The 24,172-nt window shown below is 40.4% G+C and overlaps 2 protein-coding genes across 3 annotated transcripts; one reads left to right on the plus strand and one right to left on the minus strand.

Annotated features, from left to right (window-relative positions):
- Positions 1-6,560: 6,560 nt before the first annotated feature.
- On the minus strand, positions 6,561-12,968 carry LOC144661403 (uncharacterized). Of its 2 annotated transcripts, none has more exons than XM_078522152.1 (3): positions 12,809-12,968; positions 11,642-11,828; positions 6,561-9,995 (listed from the first exon to the last, which is right to left on the minus strand). In XM_078522152.1, exons 2-3 carry the CDS (start codon positions 11,715-11,717, stop codon positions 6,769-6,771), a joined length of 3,303 nt encoding a protein of 1,100 aa, XP_078378278.1. In that variant the 5' UTR covers positions 11,718-11,828; positions 12,809-12,968; the 3' UTR covers positions 6,561-6,768. The 2 variants fall into 2 exon arrangements, with proteins under 2 accessions (XP_078378278.1, XP_078378288.1); XM_078522162.1 differs by lacking the exon at positions 12,809-12,968 and adding an exon at positions 12,110-12,240.
- Positions 12,969-15,525: 2,557 nt separating this feature from the next.
- On the plus strand, positions 15,526-18,022 carry LOC144661417 (uncharacterized). Its single transcript, XM_078522174.1, has 2 exons — positions 15,526-15,855; positions 17,403-18,022. Exons 1-2 carry the CDS (start codon positions 15,730-15,732, stop codon positions 17,907-17,909), a joined length of 633 nt encoding a protein of 210 aa, XP_078378300.1. The 5' UTR covers positions 15,526-15,729; the 3' UTR covers positions 17,910-18,022.
- Positions 18,023-24,172: the final 6,150 nt, after the last annotated feature.

The following is a 24,172-nucleotide window of genomic DNA, read 5'->3' on the forward strand; positions in this document are numbered from 1 at the left end:
GTTCTGTACTAAATCTTCCTAAGAGTTGCTATATCACTGTCACAATGTTTTTCTTACTCATATTTTCTTCAATATGTAGAACATCGATCGCAATAAAACAATAAAAGATAACAATACGAGTAATAATTATAAAAACAATATATAATTATAATAAAAACCTTCCCAAAACCCTTTGCAACTGAAAAATCGTTAATGCCAAATAACTTGGTCAGTTTGAAGTCAGCAGGAGTAGTACGTCGTATAGAAATAACTCTTACCATAAAGTACTTATTGTATAAGTCGTAGGTAGATGACGTCATTAGTCACGTGACTTTGCTCAGAAGTTCGTTTTTGCTCACTGTGACGAAAATAGTTTATTACTAAAAAAGCAGTCATTGCAGTTTGAAGCACATTGGTGTGAGGCATTTCGGACTGCCCAGGTACCGAACAAAATATCAAAATTAAGGTAGCTATGCACAATTTTCAAAAAATGGGAGTCTGGGTACAAGTACGTATCTGGCGTTGCATTAAATGCGAGGTAACAAGAAATTACATGTTGGTAGATACTTATATGTGAAGTAGTTTTTAATTAATTCCATTGTTATGACGTCATCGTCCACGTGACCAGAACGGATCACATTTTTAAATTGGCTTGAAAACTTTACTAGAACCTCTCTCTTAGGATCTTTTTGAGCGAAGTTGTAATTTTTTAAATAGTGTTTTTAAAAATGGCCATTATTACTTTTTCGTGAAAATGTACGGCAGTAAAAAATACAATTGAAAAGTTTGTTGGCTTCCTACTCAACGACCATTTGCATTTGAAATAAAAGAAAATTTTGCCAAAGGCTTGAGTGTATGCTCTTTATTATAGCGCTATCAGTTTCTTTTCATTGTAGTTGCTTTGGGCGAGGTTGAACGTAATTTCTTTCAGACAAAGGAGTGGCGCTTGGGGAGAGTTTCAACTGTGCACCCCCCCCCCCCCCTGCTTGCGGATTCCCCGCGGTCCGTATTGCGGGCGCATTTTCAAAATGGCGTCGATCGATCTTGTGGAAAGATTTTGCAATTTTATTTGGGAGTAGTTCTGTAGGATAGTTTTGTCAATGTTCTTTCTTCTTGACGCGATCACGAGTCCCGAAACAAAGGGTATTCGATATCCTTTATTTGTATTCCCGATTAGGTTGCCCCCGATTATTACTGGAGAATAATATGGAATGAGGAGAAACGGTGGAAGCTTTTCGCACAAACATTTCTAACAGAGACTGGTCACTTGAGGTAAGCGTTTCTCATTGTACTATAATTTCATTTTGAAGACTAGCTTAAGCTTATGTCTTCGGCGTTTATGTGAAGATTTATAAAAGTGCTAAAGATGGAATCGTACTAAAACTTAGCTGGTCTTAGCTCACTGGAATTAAAGCCGAGCTCGACGATAAAAAAAAAAAAAATAGATCTTGTAGATTTTGAGGCGATGTGTCATAGTAATGTCACTCAGTTCGTCGAGGCATGTAATTGTTATTTATATTTGTCATCTGAATGTTAAGCTACTTCAATTTAATAAGAATCGCACCCTTTTATTATTTATACGTGAGGAAATGTTTGTCAAAATATTGACCATGTGGTCATTTCCGGCCGCAAAGAAATATAAATGAGACCATTTCTGAAGTTTAAATTTCTATCTTTCTATGATGTGTATTGTATTGCCAGACATAGATTGACGTTTCTTTTGCATTTTGTTGTAGACAGGTAATTTGTGGGATTATTAGAATGTCTAATTTGTAAACAGGATTTACAGAATTCAGAACTGAGGACTTTCTCAATTACTGGTGAGTTAAACTATGGATTATAACAAGTTCAGGCAGTTATTGATCTCTTCAGCCAATCTCAGCAATTCCCATCCTCCTCTCTACACACATTCACTACCTGAGACATTTTTAAAAGATCTTTTTTTTGACCAGACACTTGCCTACGTTATAAAAAAGCTGTTTGACATTTTTTAAGGCATGTATTTTCAGTTGTTGGATGGCCTTCAGTAGCATTTTAAACTACAGCTAGCAATGTAAAAAATTCAAATGAAGACTGACATTTTTTTCTGCAAAATTATGATTAATGAAAGGAAGGGTGCAAAGAAAATTGATTTCTTCCCAGCCTGACCCAGGTAGACTGTGCAAGGTGAAACCATTATATGCTTACCCAAAGTCCCATGTTTCTCTGGAAAGATCAACAACAAAAAATAAAAATCCATAAATGTCATTTGGCTATCTACAGTAGCAAGTGGAAAAAATTATTGAATTCACTAGCCCAACATGAAAGCAGTCAGGTTTTTTTCACACCGTCACTGAAAAAGGCCATTTAATATACAGTCTGCATGCTGGAAAAATAGCAATTTCATCAAAATAAACAGTTTTTGTTTGTTTTGTTTATATTTACAGGTGACTTGAAGAGTGCAATGACATTCCTCTTAGTCAAAATGAACTCACATTAACACATTGTGTTAATGTAATAAAATTGTCACATGATTGATATTTCCCACATGTTGCCAGTTTAAACCTGAATATACTTTAGTGACATTTATAGCTATTTATGTAATATGAACATCCCAGAACCCAATAAGGCTACATGTGAATACTGACACTTTATTACATGTAATTTTTGAAACCATTCTGGGTTCATGAGAAAACTATTTTGTTTTGGCATGATTGTAGAATACCCCAACACTTTTTTTTGCATAACTGAAATGACTGCCACCGCAGTCCGCAGTAACCATACAAATATTAAAACTTCATGCGGAACTGATTTTAATGACACCGCACTCCACGGTCCGACACAAAAAGTTTGGTGTTTAGATTGCCTGCCACCGCTGTCCGTAGTCACGCATTTCCTGTCTGCCACCGTGGTCTGCAGTCCCATAGTGAACACATGGGACAGAATGTTTTGTGTTTAGAGAGGCCTACTTATTCATTTCGGTTAGCCTAATATGCACTTTGGTTAGCCTGTTCATGGTTAGCTATCTATATTTGTAAGGGCAACACTATATATTGTTAACATGTAGAATTCTGGGTACACTATGGACTGTGAGTAGGTTGCTTGCGGTTAGCCTTTATATTGTGTTCAGGATATCTACTGTTCTTAAATCCACTACAGGACTGCGGACCGGGGTGGCTGGCGATTATACCATTTACTAGCATTTCTTAGAATTGACTACGGGACTATGGGCCCAGGTGGCAGGCGATTAGCAGACTTTGTATTATTTTCAAATAAAACACTACGGGACTGTGGACCGCGGTGGCAGGCGTACAGTTAATAGAGGATATTACATGGTTGCGCAGAGATATGAAATTTATCTTCGAGTGTTCAAATCGATATCTCACGAGTGAGCGCAGCGAATGAGTAGGATATTGATTTGAACACGAGAAGATAAATTTCATATCTCCAAGCAACCATGTAATATTCTGTTTATTATATAAACCTACTAATTACGATGTTTTTGACGATTTTCCGAAGATTTCCGACCATTTTCAAAATGTTGCCCGAAGGTCGTACGAATGTTTCCGAACATTTTCCGAACTTTTCCGAAAATTCCCGAAGATATCCGAAGATTGCCGAGGAAGATCCGAGGATGTTTCAACTTAATATCGATTTTCTTTGGCTCATTAAGCATTGCAACAGGGCAAACTTGCCAGAAAATGTTCCGAAATCGATATCTTCACATGTGAAAATAACATGTTATTTTCACGTGTGAAGATATGATTTTTTCGTGCGAAAGATTTCCTGGTATTTCTCTGACGTTTATATAATAAAATCCAATTTTGATCAATGAACTGTATGACTGCGGACTGCGTTATGAGTGAAATATAACTTAACAACAAAATTTCACTGTGGACTGTGGACCACGGGACCAGACGAATAATGGCGGGATATTCTACAATTCCTATTTTGTTTCAATATAAATAATGAAATTACAGAGAAGTTATGAAATTATTATCGCAGATCATAAATTTACTCTAGCACAGGCTAAAGTGTCTTCAATAGTGTAAAGGTCGGGACAAACTATGCGACAAGTCGCAGTGACAGGTCGCGGCGACAAGTCGCTCCGTCTGTACTGCTTACAACTAAGTCGCTGCAACAAGGTGTTTGTTTGGTGCACAAACAGCGAATTTGGAAGAGTGGTAATGCAAACTAGTTTTCCATATTCAATATGGCGAAAATACATGACGCACACTCATTAGTTACCGTATTTATTCGATTTACCGTCCTGTGCGCTTATTAAATTTTTGGACCTTGAGGGTGGGCGCTTATTCGAGGTGGGCGCTTATTCGAGGCTGGGCGCTTATTAAATTTTCACCATTTTAGGCAAGAAACACGTTTATTTTGCAAGGAAACAACAATTATAATAAATAAATGTGAAGGTGAACGAAAGCTGAAATTAAATATTCATTAAAAGTTTCAGTAAAAAAGCGAAAAAACTCGGTTTTCGGGATAGTCATTAAATAGTAGTTAGTCAATTTTAATCTCAACTTCAACAATAATCAAAATTCCTCTTGTGCCCTCAATTTAGAGGGGTGGGGGTGGGCGGTTATTCGAGGCTGGGCACTTATTAACTTTTTCTACCTTCAGGGTGGGCGCTTATTCGAGGTGGGCGCTTATTCGAGGTTGGGCGCTAAATCGAATAAATACGGTAATTCATATTTTGTCGCAGCGACTTGTCGCAGCAATTTGTCGCAGACGTGTACACGCGCTGCTGCCATTGCTCATTTTGTCGCTGCGACGTGTCGCACAAATGCAAACCAGTTTGAATTTGTGCGACACATCACAGCGACAAAATTCTGTTGCAGCGACATAGTTTGTCGAATGTCACACGAGGCGACTTATAAAAGTAAGCTGCAGATTGATACACACTAATCTACTTTTTTAACCTTTTCACATTTTTCTGTTTTCTATGGAATATATAATTATATATTGTTTTTACCGGTTTCACTTGTAATAATAATAATAATAATAATAATAATAATAATAATAATAATAATAATAATAATAATAATAATAATTTTTAAAAATCAAAACTTTATTAACCAATTTCTAAAAGAATTACAATGATTTGACTATTCGAATAAGAACTTTATATATAAACATATTATTTACATAATAATAAAAACAGTGTCTTTAAAAACGATAATAATAATAATAATAATAATAATTGTTTAAATAAAAACATAATAATTTTATTTCTCTATTAATTTTCTAAAATATTTACAATGGCTAAAAATACATTCTGACTTAAGTTTGAGCATACATTACAAATACGACTTATTTTTGGAGAAGAGAAAAATAAAACGGAAACGACAAGCCGCAAGTTTAGTCTATAAGTTTTTTTTGCAAGTTAAATACGAATTAATTGGCTAAAGGACAATCCTTTCTTCATGCAAACTACGTTTAATTCAAAGTTGAATAAGCAAGCCGAGTGAAATCATTTACATGAGCCAGTTCTCGTTGTTTTCATTCTAACAGTAAAGATATATACTTAATGAGTCTATTACGAACCGTTGCATTAAAACCTCCCAAGGCAGAATCCCTGGCACACAGTCACTAAACAAGATTCTAAATGTGTAGAACTTTCTTCAGCTCTTATAAAAACTAGAACAATTAACTTGCTTACTCCTAATTGGCAATCAGTAAAATGCTTTAAAAGATGCTGTAGAGTTTTATGTTGTGAAATAAAGTGTTGTACGCAAAGAGGAAACTCATGATAAGGTGCTTGAATGCACTAATTAGAGTTTCCCTGGCCCAATAATACAATAAGAACAAAATATTTTTTGTTACGAAGCCATATCGGATTATGGAAAACACCAAAAAATCAAAGCGTATATTTACTTTTTTGTTCCCTTTGCCAACTATCGTTCAAAACTCCTTTTTTGCAAATTATTTCTCATCAAGTTGAAGCGACTGGCTTTGAACAAGTTTCTACAAACTCAAAAAAGGCAATTCCATAACGGTCCTGCATCTATTAATTTTAGATTAACAATGAATTTTACACAAAAATGTGTGTTTACTTATTTATCTAACGTTAACATGTTCTTCATCTCCTAGTCAAATTTACAACTCCCAGGGCAGGAGTGTTGTGCTCTAGGCCTTTTGAGTAGTTCTGACAGACAGGGTGAGACAGAAATCACCCGTCATTTGCTCAAAACTGGAATTATATAATACAGGCAGTGATCCTTAAATTCTCTGAAATGAAATATTTACTATATTACGTTACATGATTCTTGAAAACTTTTAGGAATCAGAGCCAAACTTGAAAACTTTAGTCAGAACAGCATAAAACCTTAATACGTTAAGCCTTGTTCCATAACAAATAACGAACATACAGCTATTTCAGATAACGTTGTCCGGATCAAAGCACGTGTTGAATACTAAAATATATAGTGACATGACATGTGAAACAAGGTGCTTTTAGCCACACTGAATTTAAGAAGAATTTTCAAACTCAGAGCCAAGTGAGAGTGAAAGTTAAGTTACAAAAAGGCCTCCTGAGAGGAAAAACAAACTCGTGAATTCTTTACGTGCGTAATACGAATTTGTACATTTAATAAAGCTTATATGCAAATTTGTAGTGCATACCCAGAACGCCATACGGTCTTGCCTTTTAGTTTTAAGCTTTGACCCGACAACGTTAATTGAAATAGCTGTATACACGGTAAGATATTTAACCTTCATATCATTTTGGAAATATGAAGTCCCTGTTCAGTTATGTAAAGTTTAACAACGAAAAAGAAAAACAGTTTTGAGGCTAATGCTTCAAGCGGCATCATCCATAGGTACGTCAACTGGCAGGAGATGGCTTCTATCGTCATCATTGCTACTTTCATCTTCCATTCCACTCGCATCGCATTCACCATTTTCGTTTTGATCCAAGGTACCATTGACGCGACCGTTACCAGTGGACACAAGAAGATAGAAAATAGTTCCCACTAGAACGACCAGAACACATGTATTGACAATCATCACAAACCACACAAATGCGCTGGTGAACGAACAGTCCAGAAACCTTAACAGCATGAAAGACATAGCCAACACGAACAATACCACCGGCTCCAAAAAATTCTCCTGGGAGGGTCGTTTATTGGGCCGTCCCTTATAAGGCTGTAGACTCAAGTGAATCATAGCTGAAAACATGAGTATCAGCCAAACCACAAAGGTTTGCAAAGTGGAGGAAGAAGGAATCATAGACAACGCCATGGCGAGAATCAGGCGGCGAAGAAGCATGAACATCTCAAAGTAGCGCTGATACTTTGGTTTGTAAGGAAGATAGACCGGGCCAAGCCAAGCATCAAGTTTCTGGCGGTCTTCAGGACTCATTGTGTTTCGCTTTCGAAAGAAAACAAACATCAGAGAAACGAGAAGCAAGGGAAACCCCACCACATAGAACACAACAGAGACGGCACCAAGTGCTGTTAGTGTGTTGTATGTGTGAGAGTTGCACTCTATCCAGGGGGAGTTAGGCATGTAAAGAATATCACGGTCATTATGGCACGGGCGAAGAACGGATAGAGTTTGCTTGACAATGGGAAAGTAACTGAAGCTGAGACAAAAGAAGGCACTTTGGCGACATTTGAAACGAACGTTTTCCATGCGTCGCTCGTGTGGACGAAACCTGTCGTAAGTCAGCAAGATGAGAAAGTACAGACCAACTGTTGCCATGCAGGCAACTGGAAGAAGAAGTAAAAACGTAAACCTGCCAACGGGAGTGAAAAAAGTCGGTAAATCGCAAGAAAGCGAAGGGAAATACAGATTCCAGTAGCTGCTCAAGTAGTTTTGTGCTGCTACGACTTGTTGAGGCCAAACGTCGGAACTGGATACCATGAAATCCATGGTTTGAATGTAAAACACGGCGATGCTGACGAGAGACCGAGCAGCTTTTCCTCTGCTGGTCATACATAGCACAAAAACCACCAGGTTTAATTTGAATATCCAAGCAGGTAGGAATTCCAACATCATAAAGATTAACATCAGAAGAAAATGAACTGCGGTAACGGCAAACCATTTGATTGGTTTCAGCTTAAAATAAAAATATGACCAAAGCAAAGCAAGAAACGACACAGCAAAGACAGGAATAAATACATAATAGTAAGTATGATCGCCTTTTGTACATTTAAAGCACAGTCCACTGATTTTGTAAAATCCTTTTTCACAACGCGAGCAAAATCTGTCTGTGTTTCCTGGATGACAGATGCAGGACTGATTGCATGTTGTGATTAGAGATGACACTAAAGGTCTGTGGGATGCGTTGGTGTGCTTAGGTGTCGTGTCGAGGTGACAGGTGCAAGAGCCTGATGGATTGCATGCAGATGATACTGGACACTTGACAAGATGGGTGACATTGTTTGGATTAGGTGACGGCCAGTAGCCACTGCGCAAGGTCATGATATTAGGGCGGAGATCGTCTGATTCAGTAAAGGTAAACTGACGGCAAGTGCCGCCATCCATGCATTTCTTACACAGTCCATTCTCTCCGTAGAAAGTACCATCACAGACGCAATGCCTGTATTCGTAAAATGTTGGATCCAAGCGAACGCGACCATTGTTGAATGTGAGCCTTCCTTGAGGGCAAGTAAATTTGTCTCCTTCATGCGGCCTTGTCATCCTTAAGAAGTCGGGACGAAAGACGTTGGACGATATGCTGGTTCCTTTGCGCATGGAAGGATTTCCAGAAATATCCAGGTATTGGAGGGCGATCAAATTTTGAGTTCCTCCTGGAAGACTACCCGACAGGTTATTTTTAGAAACATCGAGATAAGAAAGTACTGACAAATCTGCGAGGACGTCTGGCATAGGGCCATACAAGTTGTTACCACGTAAATCGCAAGTGGACAGTCTTCGTAGGTAAAATACGTCTGGAAGAATACGACTCTTTATGTTGCAAAAACTAACATTGATAACTGATGGAGTTCCAGACGAACGATCCATTGATCTTGCCCTGAAAAGTCCCATAAAACTTGTAAAATTGATTGCCAAATTTCTATTTTCAGCCACAGAAACATATGAATTAACAACTGCGCTGACGTTTGTTGACCACGGCCTCCCACTGTTAATTGAAGTAAACTTGTTTTGTGACAAGTCGATCATATCCACACCTGGCAAAAGAAGCAACTGACCTGGGATATCCCCCGTCAGTTGGTTGTTGGCAAGATTTAATACTTCGAGTCCTGAAGAGTTCAGAAATATTTGTGGAAATTTACCCGAAATGTTATTTCCAGGCAGAACAAGGTATTTTAAATTTGCTGGCAACATGTCAGGTATCTGTCCCGTTAATATAACTCCGGATATGAACAAATAAGATAACGAAGGAATTGCGAATAAGTCGCTTAGGTGTCCTTGCATCATACCGGGAGTATTTCTTAGGTCAAGATACCAGAGCTTTTTTAGTCTAGAAATGCTTCTTGGTATCTGTCCAGTTAGGTTATTTCCACCAAGACTTAAATATCGCAATTCTGTCATATTCCCCATGTCTTCTGGTAAATGGCCAGTGAAACCTTCGCCGTCCATGGGACTGCCTATGAAGACCTGAAGACTTGTCATGTTTACAATATCTTGAGGAATATTTCCAGCTACAGAAGAAGCACTAAATACAAAGGTCAGCAATTTGCTCATATTTCCAAACAAAAAGTAAGCAATGCGTCCCCGTAGCTTTGGGTTACCAGGCATGCACAGAGAAAACAAGTTGCGGATTTTCCACAGATTCGAAGGAAGAACGCCATCCAAGTTGTTGTAAGGCAACACAATAGTTTTGATGTACGAGTTGTTGTGGCAGGTGATGCCATACCAGGAACAGTGAGACGTCGAACTATTCCATCCGCTCGTCTCGTACCACTGTTGACCATTTGTGGATGAGTAAATGTCCAGTAGAACTTCTCTTTCTTGTTCCGGTGTAAACGAAGTATCATATACGACAATAGGAAACTGTCCAAAGCCATAAACGCGTTGCAAACAATCGTGACCCTCGCAGTTCAGGAATAGTTGCAAATCTGGAGATAATAATTTAGTATTATTGTTAGTGAGTGTTGATGATTTGTAGGTATCCGAGTACAACTAGGGCAGTGTTGGCTGCCGTTCTTTTGTCTTTTACTTTCGGTAGCAAGCTTCTACTTTATCATTTCAATTAATTTTCATTTAATAATGTGTTAATAAGTAAAATATTTCCGAAAACGAAATTATATTTTCGATATAAGGAAGACAGCATTTCTTTGAAGCTCGAGGATTAAAAAAGGTCTAGCATTATATTACGAAATTCAGTATTTGTTGTTGCCAATACGTTTCGTCAGTCAATTCATCTTTCTAATTAGTACCTCTTCAAACATGCAAGGCTCATCAATACTGGTCTTTCTGCTAAAGGGATGTGTCAACTTGAGCAAGCGGCAAGAAGTTGAGGGGGGGGGGGGGGGGGTGGTCGGCACTAGCCTTTAAACCTTTTTTATCAGACCACAGCGAACAATTCAGTAAGAGGAGTAAATAAATTGAAATTGTAGCTTGACAAGAACTTTTAGTTAGACCCAGTACAGTGTATGTCACGTGACCAACCCAATCCTAAACTGAAACGCTAATCCTGAATCTAACTTTAATCCCAACAACTTAACCCTACCCTAACCCTTACACACGAGTCCTAACCCTGCAACCCTAATGCTGTCGTTAAGAAGAAGTATCACGGGGATTTTGTTTTATTTCAAAACCTAAGAAACGGAAACCTTGAAAATAATGGTCCAGGTTGGTTATAAATTACCACCTAGTGTACTGAAACTGTCGACGTTGTCTTCTGCAATAAGTGGAAAGGGTCGAAATGTATTACAACCTGAAAACTTCCGCCGGAATTTTTCAAGTTCTCGCCAAGTTCTCGCATTGTTGTTACAAAATACGCTAGAAACGACAATGATGTGTTATTTTTCAAGAATTCGGTTGATATTTTTCTCTCGGTGTTCTAGGATTATTTTCTAAGCAAGTAGAAATATTATCAAAATCACCCGTGATACTTCCCCTTCAAGCATATCCCCAGCTTTCACTCGATGGTGTCTAAAGTTCTGGTCACCTGATCTTTATCGTAATCGTAAATGACATCAAAGTAAATTAAAATAGTATAGAAGGTTTTGAGAAAAAGTGCACTTATAATTTTATACTTATTCTCGTAAATTCAAACAATGTCCAATATTACTGGCTATGAAATGGGCAGTTGTGAAAAACAAGTTATCAAATTGACATCTGTGGCGTTAGGTCCGGTTTTGTGGTTGCTTTTGTTGACATTTGTTTGTATTCGTTTCATCTTTGCAGTATTGTATTTGTATTCATTTTCCGAATAATGAATCGAAACTGAAAAATTAAAGGTGCATTTTCGTCTTCGAGTTCCGCAAATACGGACTCTGTAGATATGCCACTTACAAGAATTTCAATCTTACGCAGCAAAAAAAACTTAAATTCCTCAATCAGGCAGTAGAACTTGATTTACCACAAGCTCAGTATTGCCTTTGGACCAGCCGGGTATGATTGTAATCAATGTCTTTAAAATAACCGTTTTCGCCTTTTTGATAATAAATGTCATTATGCCTAACCTTTCAGTATCTGCATTGATTCATTGATGGTGGTTTTAAACTTATTGGAAAAACATTTGCATGCATGTACTCACCATAAGTATCTCGGGGCCACAATGAATCCACTGAGGCAAGCTGAAATAACGCAGTTAGGAGAATCAGCTTCCACATCTCAAGAGGATAGCGAGTTACGAACTCGGTGATTGCCAAGCCAAATAAAGAATTATCGGTCCGCACTTTGTCTTATCTGTTGACTGGCCGCCAATAACTTCCCGTCTCGTTCTATTGTGGATGGAAACAAATTAATTAAGATTGAAACGGATTGCGATATAGGTTTTTGTCAATCTGTTATAGAAGATTTCAAAGTTAAATCTCGTTTGTTTGTACCCTTAATTATAACAGCAGGTTATCATACTTGTTCGTAATCCATAAAAAGTATTTTCTTAGCAAACATTTAGTCTCATAGTGAGTGTTGAAAGTCTGCGTCGAGCCAAGTGGCTCATACAGCCTGAGCTTATCCTGGTTTTTGTAGCATTAAGCGACTCTAGGAGTATTTCTCCCACCTGGATGGGATGCTAGTCCATCGCAGGGTTGCTCCCCAGCATTAGATTTGCCGGTACCCATTTATACACCTGTCGAGTCACTATGAGAGTAAAGTGTCTTGCCCAAGAACACAACACAATGAGCTCCGCCAGGACTCAAACTCGGACCGCTAGATTCGGAGTCCAGCGCGCTAACCATAAGGCCACCTCGTCTGCCACGTATTGTGTTTGGGAAAACTAAATTAAAAAGACTAAACTCAGCCGTGTCACGTTTCATTTGATAAGCTAACAACTTTTTTTGGTCATAATTGCAGTACATTTTCGTCGTTCAACGAACTCCCGACTTTTCTAAACGATCTTTTTTTCTTTTTTTGAGCTTACCAATAATCGGTTTTCGCAAAAAAAAAAATATTGAGACTGAAATTTGCAGTGTTGTCTTCAAGTTCCCTACATACCGTCTCTATGTATGCCACGTTGAAGTTTACTAAGCAAAAACCTTCCATTGCTCAATCAGCCACCGCATCTAGATTTACCACAAGCTCAATAATGCTATTGGACTCACCGAGTATGATCTTTACCAATTTTAAAAATAATCTTTTCGCCTTGCCAATTAATGGCATTATGCTTAACCTTTCAGTGTCTGTAGCGATCCATGAATGGTGTTTTTACCTATTGAACAAAAATTTACATGCATGTAAATGACTTTTATTCAGCACTTACCATAAGTATCGCGGGGCCACAATGAATCCACTGAGACAAGCTGAAAATGCACCCTTAGAAGAAGCAGCTTCCACTTTTCAAGACGACACTGAGTTACGAACTCGGTGTTTGTCATGCTAAGTCAAGAATTATCGGTCCGCACTTCATCTTATCTGTTGACTACGGGCCAAAAACGTAGATGTTTGAAATGACTTTCTGTCTCTCTCAATAAACTGATAAAACGAAACTGAATCAGTGAATAAAAGCAGCCACTTATGGAGTGGGAAAATGTTTGATGAATGTTCACCATCAAAAAATTAGCTTCATTTTTAAAAGCGCTTTGTTAGACAGGTACATCAAACAAAACTGATTTATGAGAATCAAGGGGTCAAAGGCTGGTAAAAGGTCCCGGTGAGAGCTACTGTTGCCACTAGGTAGCTCTCTTACAATGGCGAAAGGCGAGCTTCCAGCGCCTTTAAATATCTGGTAACCGTGGCTAAGGGAAGGACACCCCGACAGAAAATCCCTGGTCCTCCAGGTTGGGGGTTGGGCATGGGGCCAATCACCCCATCCTGTAAAACCAAGCTGATTACGGAAACCGCCCGGCCCTATCGCCCACCAGGGGCAAGGAACTAAGAAAAAAACCTTTCCATCTGTACGAACTTCCACCTCTTGTAAACGAAGCCGGGGTGTTTGTCGATTAACTTTCTTTCTGCCAGTGACCGTCACGGTTTCTTTTTTCTTGGTGATCAACATCAAAACTATTCTTCCGATTTCGGTACATTGCGAAACAGAAAGTTAAAAAAAAAAAGAATAAATTCTTAATTTTATTTTGATAGTACAGCAATGTGTCTTTACATTCTCAAGGCCCAACTTAGCAAGTGTGTTACTAGTCAAAGAAAGTTTCTTGCTGCATGCCAAGAAACAACGAAACAACGAAACTATCATGCACTTAACCCTATTATTGATATTATTACTTGACAACATTGCTTCTTCTAAAAGGAAGGTAAATATCGTACCAAGCCTTTGAGATTTCTTTACATAGGCAGATAAAATAAGAGTTTCCCGTTCGTGCCTATGTGCTTATCGCAACTGAAAATAAAACCTAGAATGATCGATAAAGGCGACGGAAATCTATTTATAAATTTCATGTAATTTAATTAAAAATTTAGTCAATAATCATAACATTGACAAGGAAGTCGCAATATCTTTGCCCGGAAAGCAGATCAGTAAAGACCATTGCCTGATTTGTGCTTTAAATACACATAGGTCGAAGTTATTTTATACAATATTTTATAGGGAACAAGAGTTTCCAATGAATCCCAGTAATACAATAAGAACAATAGACTTTCTGTTAGGACTTTACCTGCTGAAGGGTTAAGAACTCGTCTAGATTAAAACGCCTTTTTCCATTTTCATCCCTTGCATACCTTTGCTACAGTTGCTGCTTCAGTTTTATGTCCTGTATGACCAGTGGAGAACTTTTCGTCCAGATAGCTTTTCTGGTGCTCATTGAAACGTGTGGCTTTTTTGTTTACTTTGAGGGCCCAGCCCTGTGGCTATATCTCTTGATCTTCTATAGGGACTGAAAGTCTGGAACTTGCCAGAACTGGCTGAACATCATAATCCTGCACGAGCTTATTTCTGTACATTTTTTTGGCTTTTGGCAACGTACACTACAACAAAAAACACTGGAAAAGCAGTCACACTCAAGTCTGAGGCTTGCGTAAGTCACACGGTTAAAATGAGCTGTATCAAAATAGCGGTCGAAATTTTAAATATATTTCGCACAATACAAAGGTAAACACAATGTTGTCGCTAAATGGCGCATATTTTTAAAAATCTTCTTATCATACACTTCATTCTAAAAATCAACAGCTGTAGCACATTGCCTAGCTCCTTGTAAAAAGTTTGTTCCGTGGAGAATGAAAAATATGATCATTTGCTTTTAATTTATAACTACAATACGCTCATTGTTATCTTTTTACAGGACGAACCTTGTAAAATTATAAAGCGCGGTATAAACTTTTTCGCTAAATGACGCACAAAATCTTTTTATCAAACACGTGGAAACTTTTAAACTGTTAAGGTTACAGCTGCGGCATAATGACTAGTTAAAAGTTTTTTCAACTATGGCTGCGGTCACATCTACGACGTAACTAAAGTTTAACTATAGTTAGTCTCAAGTTACGCGACGTCATACCTAAGTGCTTTCTGTCGTATTTGCGGTCACACCAATGCAGTTAACTATAGTAAGTTCTGATTAGGTTGTGAATAATTTGGCATTTAAATTAGCTCATGGCAGCCCTTGTTGTTTATTTGTGTCCAGTTGTTCCTCTATTTTTTCTATTTTTGCACGGCATTTCGGCGTTGAAGAAAATAAAATGAAGTAAGGATGCTAGAAACCGAAGAATTCAAGCTTTATTTTTCCTAACATTAATGATATGCAATTTCTTGGCATGTTGTTTTTCTTGTTTTCCTTTCCTTGACGCATTGTTTTGCATATTTATGTTCATCTCGCACGTGCGAAAAGAATTGTCGCATTCTGATTGGCTTTTCGTTTGTAAACTTAAGACTAACCCATGAACCTTGCTTGGGTATAACTATAGTTAGTGTGTATTGTTTTGGATCAGCGAGGCGTAAATTTTCTAACTATAGTTAGGGCGAACAGAGAAGCGGTCACATTACCGAAATAGCTAACTATAGTTAACACCGTCCTATTCTCACTGAATAATTAATTAACGCATCATGAAACAACTATTTAAATACTCCGCGGTCCCTAGGGATGCATTGCTGCATTGCGGGCTCCACGTATAAGTAGAATAGACCGCGTGGCTTTGATTTCACTGTGTCACAGCGACCGCCGAGCTAGACGACGGATCAAGGTTCGCTTGTCTTTTTAGTTTTGTCAACCAACACCAGCTCGTCTTTCGTTCCTTTCAATGGCGGAACCGGCGGGAGAACTACCTCCTTTGGCGGCAGAACCACCCGCAATTCCTGAACCGGCAGCAGAACCTGTGGCAGAGCCTGTTCTTGAACCGGTTGCTCAACCGGCGGCGCCTAATCAGGTAACATTCAGTTTTTAGTGCGTTTCTTTCGTATATGGCTTTGGCTACTCGTTTGTAGGTCGCGTTTTCATATCGTTTCTTCAGCATTTTTGGGTTGTTTGTTTTCCTAGTTTCGCTAGCACTTTGCTTAGCATGTTTTCATGTTTGCACGTGTCCCTGGGGCTTTTGTCGGCGATTTTTAGTATTTTGCTTTCTCGGTTCGTTCCAGCTTGTTTCCCAGGCGTTTTGGTTCGTCTCTTTCTTGTTATCTACTCTATAGTTGCCGGTTCTGCTCCGGGACCTCTTGTTTCGTTTTATAGGGATTTTTTATAGCGTCCTTTGGTCTTGTTTTTGTCTTTAACAAATACTTTTGTATAAACGGTCCGGGACCGTTCGGCTCCGGGAGCCGGTGTTGTTTTTAACGATATATTTATTGTGTTCGGCTCCGGGAGCCGTCGTTTGTTTTTAACGAAGTAGTCACTTGTAAACGGTCCGGGACCGTTGTTTGGCTCCGGGAGCCGGTGATGTTTTGTACGAAATATTTATTGTGTAAACGGTCCGGGACCGTTTCGGCTCCGGGAGCCGGTGTTTGTTTTGATGAAGTAGTCACTTGTAACGGTCCGGGACCGTTGTTTGGCTCCAGGAGCCGGTGATGTTTTGAACGAAATATTCATTGTGTAAACGGTCCGGGACCGTTCGGCTCCGGGAGCCGGTGTTGTTTTAACGAGATATTTATTTGTGTAAACGGTCCGGGACCGTTCAGCTCCGGGAGCCGGAGTTTGTTTTGAACGAAATAGTCACTTTTAAACGGTCCGGGACCGTTGTTTGAATTGGCTCCAGGAGCCGGTGATGTTTTGAACGAAATATTTATTGTGTAAACGGTCCGGGACCGTTCGGCTCCGGGAGCCGCTGTTGTTTTAACGAGATATTTTATTTTTGTGTAAACGGTCTGGGACCGTTCGGCTCCGGGAGCCGGTGATGTTTTGAACGAAATATTTATTTGTGTAAACGGTCCGGGACCGTTCGGCTCCGGGAGCCAGTGTTTGTCTTGAACGAAATAGTCACTTGTAAATGGTCCGGGACCGTTGTTTGGCTCCGGGAGCCGGTGATGTTTTTTAACGAAATATTTATTGTGTAAACGGTCCGGGACTGTTAGGCTCCGGAAGCCGGTGTCGTTTTTGAACAAGATATTTATTGTGTAAACGGTCCGGGACCGTTGTTTTGGCTCTGGCAGCCGGGGTTTGTTTATTGGGAGTCAGTTTTGTTTTTTAATTATTTGTGTATACGGTTCGGGTCCGTTTCGGCTCTGGGAGCCCGGCGGTTTTTTGGTTTTAGGGTACGTACGGGATATTGGGCATACAATCCGGAAACTTTCTGGATCCGGGAGCCGGATTTTTTCTACTTTGGAGCGAAGTTTCTTTGGGATACGGTCTGGTACTTATTCGGTATAGTCTTGTCTGGTACGAACTTATTTTATCGTGTTTTCTTTTGCGATCGATCAGTACTGGGGCTAAAGAGGAGATAAAGAGTGTCAATCTAATGCTTCCCTTTTTTCCGTCAACCCCTAGGCGGACGATCGTATTAAGTTGCTTGAGGACAAGTTGAAGGCTCTGGAGGACAGGCAAGGCGTTGACGTAGTTACCACCGCTCTTGCGTCAGTCCGTAACGCTCTTCTGAAACCAGAATCAATTTACGATCCTTGGGAGGCGTCATCTCTCGTTGAGGCCCTAGTACGAGCGGCCAGGTCGTCCGCCCACGAGAAGGCAGACCACTACGCAGCCATATTGGATGAATTGAAGGGGAGATCCAGTGTCCTCTCACCCTCCGCTCATAGAAAGCTACTTTTGGGGCTTTTAGGCGACCCGGTTAGGGCCAAGGTAGCGAAAGAGTCTTCGGCGCTTTTAAAGTCAATCCAACGAGAAGAGCCTGGGTTCCAGAGTCGTAACAGCACCCGCCACTTCAGGCGCCAACACCCTTACATACAGGGAACAGGGAACTGTTATAGATGTGGCCAACCCGGGCATTTTGCCAGGGAGTGTGGCCGCGGACGAGGACGCGGAAACTCAAGGCGTTAGTGACTATTGTCAGGGCGTGGAGTACGATTTTTGTACCTTTCCTGTGCTTCTGATTTCTATGTCATATTTATTTATGGCTTAGCTCGTTTTTTCCTTGCGTAAGGAGTAAGGAGTTTTTCCTTGTATTTTCTTTTTTTGGTTAATAAAGAATGTTCTCTAGTTTATTTGCGTTTCAATCCTTTTGGTTTTTTACCTCATTTCTTCGTTGACCCTGGGGGGCCTTCTCAGTGCCTTTATTCTGGTCTATGATCAGAGCTGGGGTCAACGAAGGATAAGGGGTTTCCCCTGTTTTTGTTTTCGAGTTTTCTTATTTTTGTTTTTCGTTCGACGTGTTTTTCCAGGACTTCGCGGTTGCCCTGCAGGAAGTCCTTTCCCGCCCGAAGCCTGGCATCGTATGGTGTGATATAAACGGGGAACCCTTATCCTTCGTTGGCCCCACTGTTTCAGCAGAGCTTGTCAGCAAAGACCCATCCCTTGCAAACTTGGCGCACTTACGTTTCAGACATCCAGACTATTTTCAGGCAGGAAGTTTGCATGAACATGTCGATTTTTGGGAACACCTCATCTCTTCAACTGGTTACGTTTGTCCTCAAGTTAATTTGTTGCAGATAATCCGGGAGGGAGTGAAGGTTCATGATTTCTTCCGCCATTTCAAGGGGAATTTTAAAGGTAGACATTATGACTCTGCTGTCCCGCCAATTTCCAGTTTTCCGAACTCTTCTTGTTGCCATCAGCATACCGATTTCATTGATACAACAGTTTTGGCTTGGGTGTCTCAGGGTGTCATCAAAGTCTACGGCAAGGTTGGCGTATGCTCTCCCCCGCATTTAGTCCTTCCTTTGACAGTCGAACCATCAAAACCACGTCTTTGCCACGACGAACGTTTTCTAAATTTATGGGTTCGGGATCTTCCATTCAAATTAGATCACCTCCCGGATCTGCCTCGTTATGTCTTCCCAGGGCATTTCCAGACAACTTTTGATGATAAGAATGGATACCAGCACCTTAAGATTCACCCGGACTCCCAGGAATTTTTCAGTTTTTCCTGGAGAGGCTATTATTTTTCTTTCTGTACCTTGCCGTTCGGATGGAAAGCAAGTGCCTTTTTATACCATAACACAGGCCTTGTCGTCACTAGTGCCGCTCGATCTTTGGGCGTTCCCCTATCGCAGTACATTGATGACAGACATGTCGGCCAGTTGTTCCTTTCCGGCCTAGTGGATTGCCAGCCTAGTCGCCAACTCGCCCAAGCAGCAGCCTTTATCCTGTTGTTCCTTCTCATTTCAGCAGGATATTTTGTTAACCTTGCTAAGAGTTCCCCACAACCGTCCACTTTTGTTAGATTCCTGGGTTTTATCTCCGATTCTATAGTGCAAGCCTTTTTTATCCCGCCCGATAAAAAGGAGAAATTTAGAGCGTTGCGCGAAGAACTCTTGGGATCCTCTTGTGCGCCCGTAAAGAGCTTGCAACGCTTCGCAGGGAAAGCACTATCCTTTAGTCTTGCAATACCGGCTTGCAAGCTGTATGTACGAGAAGTGTTTAAAGCAATTGCCAACGTTGCCAAGAATTCTAAGATATCTGTCCCGATTCAGGGACCTTTGCGACAGGAACTCCAAGAATGGATTTTTCTGGATAACTGGTCTGGACACTTGCCTTGGCGATCGGAGCATCATCTCTCTGTCACAATGTTCAGCGACGCCTCTCAGAGGGCCTGGGGGGCAGTATTAGTAAAAGATGGTCTGAGTCAGCAAATACGAGATTACTGGACCGACCTTGAAGACGATATCAATGTCCTTGAAGCTAGGGCTTTATGCAACGCTTTAAGCTCCCTTTTCACTTCTATCAAAAACACAAGGATCGACGTATGGACGGATAACATGACGCTTCGAGCGGCTTGGGAAAATGGCGGTTGTAGAAGTTCCCTGGTCAACCAGGAGATAAAAAAGATAGAAGAAATGTCTCGAGCTGGAAATTTTGCTCTACACTTGAAGTATATCCCATCGAGTGAAAACATTGCTGACGCGCCCTCCCGTTCTCTGTCTGATATTGATTGTTCTCTGTCTGAGAAGGCGTGGGCCCGAGTTCAAGCGATGTTTGGGCCACACACGTTTGATTTGATGTCTTTAGACAGTAATTGTCGCAGAAAGAGGGATGGAAGCTTGTTGCCTCATTACTCGCCTTGGCCAACCCCGTTTTCTTCAGGAGTTAACGTTTTCGCTCAACCGGTACCAGTGGAACATAATGTATATGTTTTTCCTCCTTTCGTCCTCGTGGGACCGTTGTTGCAATACCTTTTTGATCAACATCAGCGTTTCGCTTTTACCATTATTGTCCCTCGTCTACACCCGCATCGTTATTGGTGGGCTTTACTCCAGGCCATAGCAGTGGATTCCTTTCTTCTTGGAAGGAAAGGTGATCCGGCTATATTGCTTTTCCCTTCTCGCTCCTCCCCAGAATTCATTCCTAGGCCCTTACCATGGGATCTGTGGGTTTTTCGTTGCATCTGCTCCTGGTAAGCTGTGTATTTGTGCTTGTCTATATAGATCAAACGCTTATGGAAACCTGCTTTCAGATGTTCCGCTTGCTGTTACCCGAACGACAGTGATGCTAATTTTTGCCAAGCCTGTGGTAATCCCACGTCGCGTGAACCAACACAAGGAGCCCGTCCTAATGTGGACATGCCTCTGATTAACAAGCGTTTCGCAGAATTCCGAGAGTCGTTTAGAAACAGACCTTATGAACGACAGAAGGATTCTTTGGAATTTCAGCTATCAGGTTTCTTACGCTCTTTGGTACCTCCAAAGAAGGTCTCTGCTGCGTCCGCTGAAGATATTGTAAAGTTTTTGGTTAGCAAGGATACTGCGGGAAAACAAAAAATCCATGTTCGCTCATGCTCCAGGAAGACCTGTGATTGCCCTAAGCGTCTGGCCGCTGGAACTGTCGATTCATATATAGGGAAGCTTAGAGCGATTTTCAATAAGTTAGGCCGTACAGGGTTTTCTAACCCGCTGGCACATCCTTGTGTAAAAGAATATCTCAAGTTTGTAAGAGAGGAGCAAGCCCAGCAACCTTTGCAACCTCGCCAAGCTGTTCCTTTGTTCTATGACAAATTCACCCGCTTGATTACCTATCTCCGTGGGCTTATTGTTGAAGGTTCTGGGCTTTCTCCTCTCAATAAATACCTTTTGGTCAGAGATGTAACTTTCTTTGTCGTTGACTTTTACACGGGCGATAGAGCATCCGATCTGGGGCGTTTAAAGGCAGATCAGCTTTTCCGCCTTAAGGACAGGGAGGGGTTTCTTTTTAACTTTACATTCAGCAAAACGAGGCGCGCGGGTCAACTACGCCCTTTTGCTTTGTTACGTATTCCAAATGTACCCGCCTGCCCGGTTTTTTGGCTTAACTATTATATCGCAGCTTGTGGGTCGTTGGGTGTCCCTCTTCTCGGTGAGTATTTCTTTAGATCTTCGGAACATAAGAAATTTATATCACATCGCCCGTTTGGAGGGTCAGCTGTATCTGCACGACTTCACAAGTATCTTAAGGCCGCGGGCATCGATGACGGTGAGACCCCTCACAGCTTCCGGGTAGGGATTTCTTACACCCTCAAAGGCTTGGGTTGTACTCCAGAGCAGATTGCCCAGTACGTGGGTTGGCGAAGCACAGAAATGGCCCTGTATTACACGCGTCATTCTAATGTTTCCACTTCGTTGCAGTTGCTAGAACGGGTAACATTTAACCTTACTTCAAAGGGCTCTCAGCCTGCTCCGGACCTCTCTGACCAGGGAAATTTGCAAAGAATTTTGTAAGGTTATACTGTAGCATTCCTTGACTTAGAGTTTTTTTCTCGCCAGTGCGCTTTATTTTGTTATTTTCTGTTTTGTTTCATTCATTGTTAGTTAATAAATCTTTAAGTTTTGGAGTGTTGGGTGTTGAGTATTGAGTATTGGGTGTTCTAGTGTTTGGGTATTGAAGGTTATGAAGTCGATGTACGTTTCAGGGAAGCCGGAGGCCTGGGTTATAGCAGACTGCCTCAGGGAATTACAAGGAGCGGATCTCTCTCCCATAACTTAGTTTCTTGATGTGTTAAGTAGTAGACAGTGAGGATATAATACTATTCTCACTGAATAATTAATTAACGCATCATGAAACAACTATTTAAATACTCCGCGGTCCCTAGGGATGCATTGCTGCATTGCGGGCTCCACGTATAAGTAGAATAGACCGCGTGGCTTTGATTTCACTGTGTCACAGCGACCGCCGAGCTAGACGACGGATCAAGGTTCGCCCCACCCTCCTCCCCTGGTGTTGGTTGACAACTCCTCACGTCCCTATGGCCATCCTCGCTGTCTACCTCTTTACACAACAATCCGCGGATCTCTCTCCCATAACTTAGTTTCTTGATGTGTTAAGTAGTAGACAGTGAGGATATAATACTAACTATAGTTAGCAGTCTAGATGTGACCGCAGCCTATGATTACTTGCTCTTTGTTTATCATTGCAACGTTTTAAAGCGAAAACCGAAACGACGAAAACATGGAATCGCCAACAACAATTTAAAATCAAGTTTTTGATGGCTACATGATAAGTGGTGACTTGGATTAAAGTGAAAATAAGTGGAGAAGTGGTCGCAAGTCAAATACTCGGAAAAAAAGATTTTCCGAGTTCCCCAACGGGAGTCGAACCCATGACCTTCCAGAATACCGGTTGGACGCTCTAACCACTGAGCTGTGGGGGACTCATGGTGAGCGCTGAGGTCATATACTGGGTTCCTAGCAGAGTAACCAAGAGACAGAGGTGATATCGTTTTCGTGTAACCTGCCACGGGCGCAATAGACAAACGATAAAATCTCTGCGTTTGTAGTTTCACAAATTCAAGGAAATGTGTGGAGTTCTTCTTGTTTTATTTTTGTTTTATGTTTCTTTCATCTTTGCTTGCCTTCCCGTTAGTTTAACTCGCGTAGGGGCCGACGTGATAGAAGCAATAATTTTCGTGTAACTGCCGGCGTCATTAGTATTCCACCAGCCTTACACACTCATAAGTCTTTTCAAAAAAAGCTTTTCAAACAGCGCTTTGAATATGTACTTAAAAGTACACACACCAAATTTCCGTGTTGTTGTATCTATTGTTTGCCTTTTCTTCATAATAAATTGCTAATTACCTTTTACTTCATTGTACATTTACCTTTGAGTTTTAAAAAATACTCCTTTTACTGGTTTGTATCACAGCCCAAAAGATGTACAGAGTTATAAAACTGAGCTGACAGAAACATAAATATCTTTAATTTCATCATTAAAATATGTTAAAAAGAGAATTAAAGGAGTTCTTGGCAGCAAGTCGTAGAGGAACATCTTGTTTCCTAATGAAGATGTTCACAAACAATATACATTGAACAAACTCTACTTTAATGTGCTCCTACCGGTTTTAAATCCGTTAGGCTTTGTATTTTTGAAACCAATTGTCTTACATTGCTTTCTTAATCTTTTTACTGAATACGTCCTATTTCGGAAGTGTATTCAACTGAATCACAAATTCCGTTTACGTGTGCTGCAGATTATCGATGACTAGACACTTAATAATTGTTTGCTAATGAAATGATTTCAATGTGAATTTTAGCTGATTTTAATGTACGCTCATTATTATCTTTTTACAGGACGAACCTTGTAAAATTATAAAGCGCGATATAAACTTTTTCGCTAAATGACGCACAAAATCTTTTTATCAAACACGTGGAAACTTTTTAACTGTTAAGGTTACAGCTGTGGCACATTACGTTTTCAACTATGATTACCTGCTTTTAATTTATCATTGCAACGTTTTAAAGCGAAAATCGAAACGAGAAAAACATGGAAGCGCCAACAACAATTTAAAATCAAGTTTGCGTTGGCTAGTTCCTAGCAGTGTAACTAAGAGACAGAGGTGATATCGTTTTCGTGTAACCTGCCACGGGCGCAATAGACAATTTGCAAAATCCCTGCTTTTGTAGTTTTAAAAGTTCAAGGAAATGTGTGGGGTTCTTCTTGTTTTATTTTTGTTTTATATTTCTTTCATCTTTGCTTGCCTTCCCGTTAGTTTAACAGCGTAGGAGCCGACGTGATAGAAGCAATAATTTTCGTTTACCTGACGGCGTCATTAGTATTCCACCAGCCTTACACACTCATAAGTCTTAAAAAAGCTTTTCAAACAGCGCTTTGAATATGTACTTATAAGTACACACATCAAATTTCCGTGTTGTTGCTTTTTCTTCATAATAAATTGCTAA

This window comes from Oculina patagonica, chromosome 1 (assembly GCF_052425735.1).
Source record: "Oculina patagonica isolate OP01 chromosome 1, crgOcupat, whole genome shotgun sequence".
NCBI classification, from domain to species: domain Eukaryota; kingdom Metazoa; phylum Cnidaria; class Anthozoa; order Scleractinia; family Oculinidae; genus Oculina; species Oculina patagonica.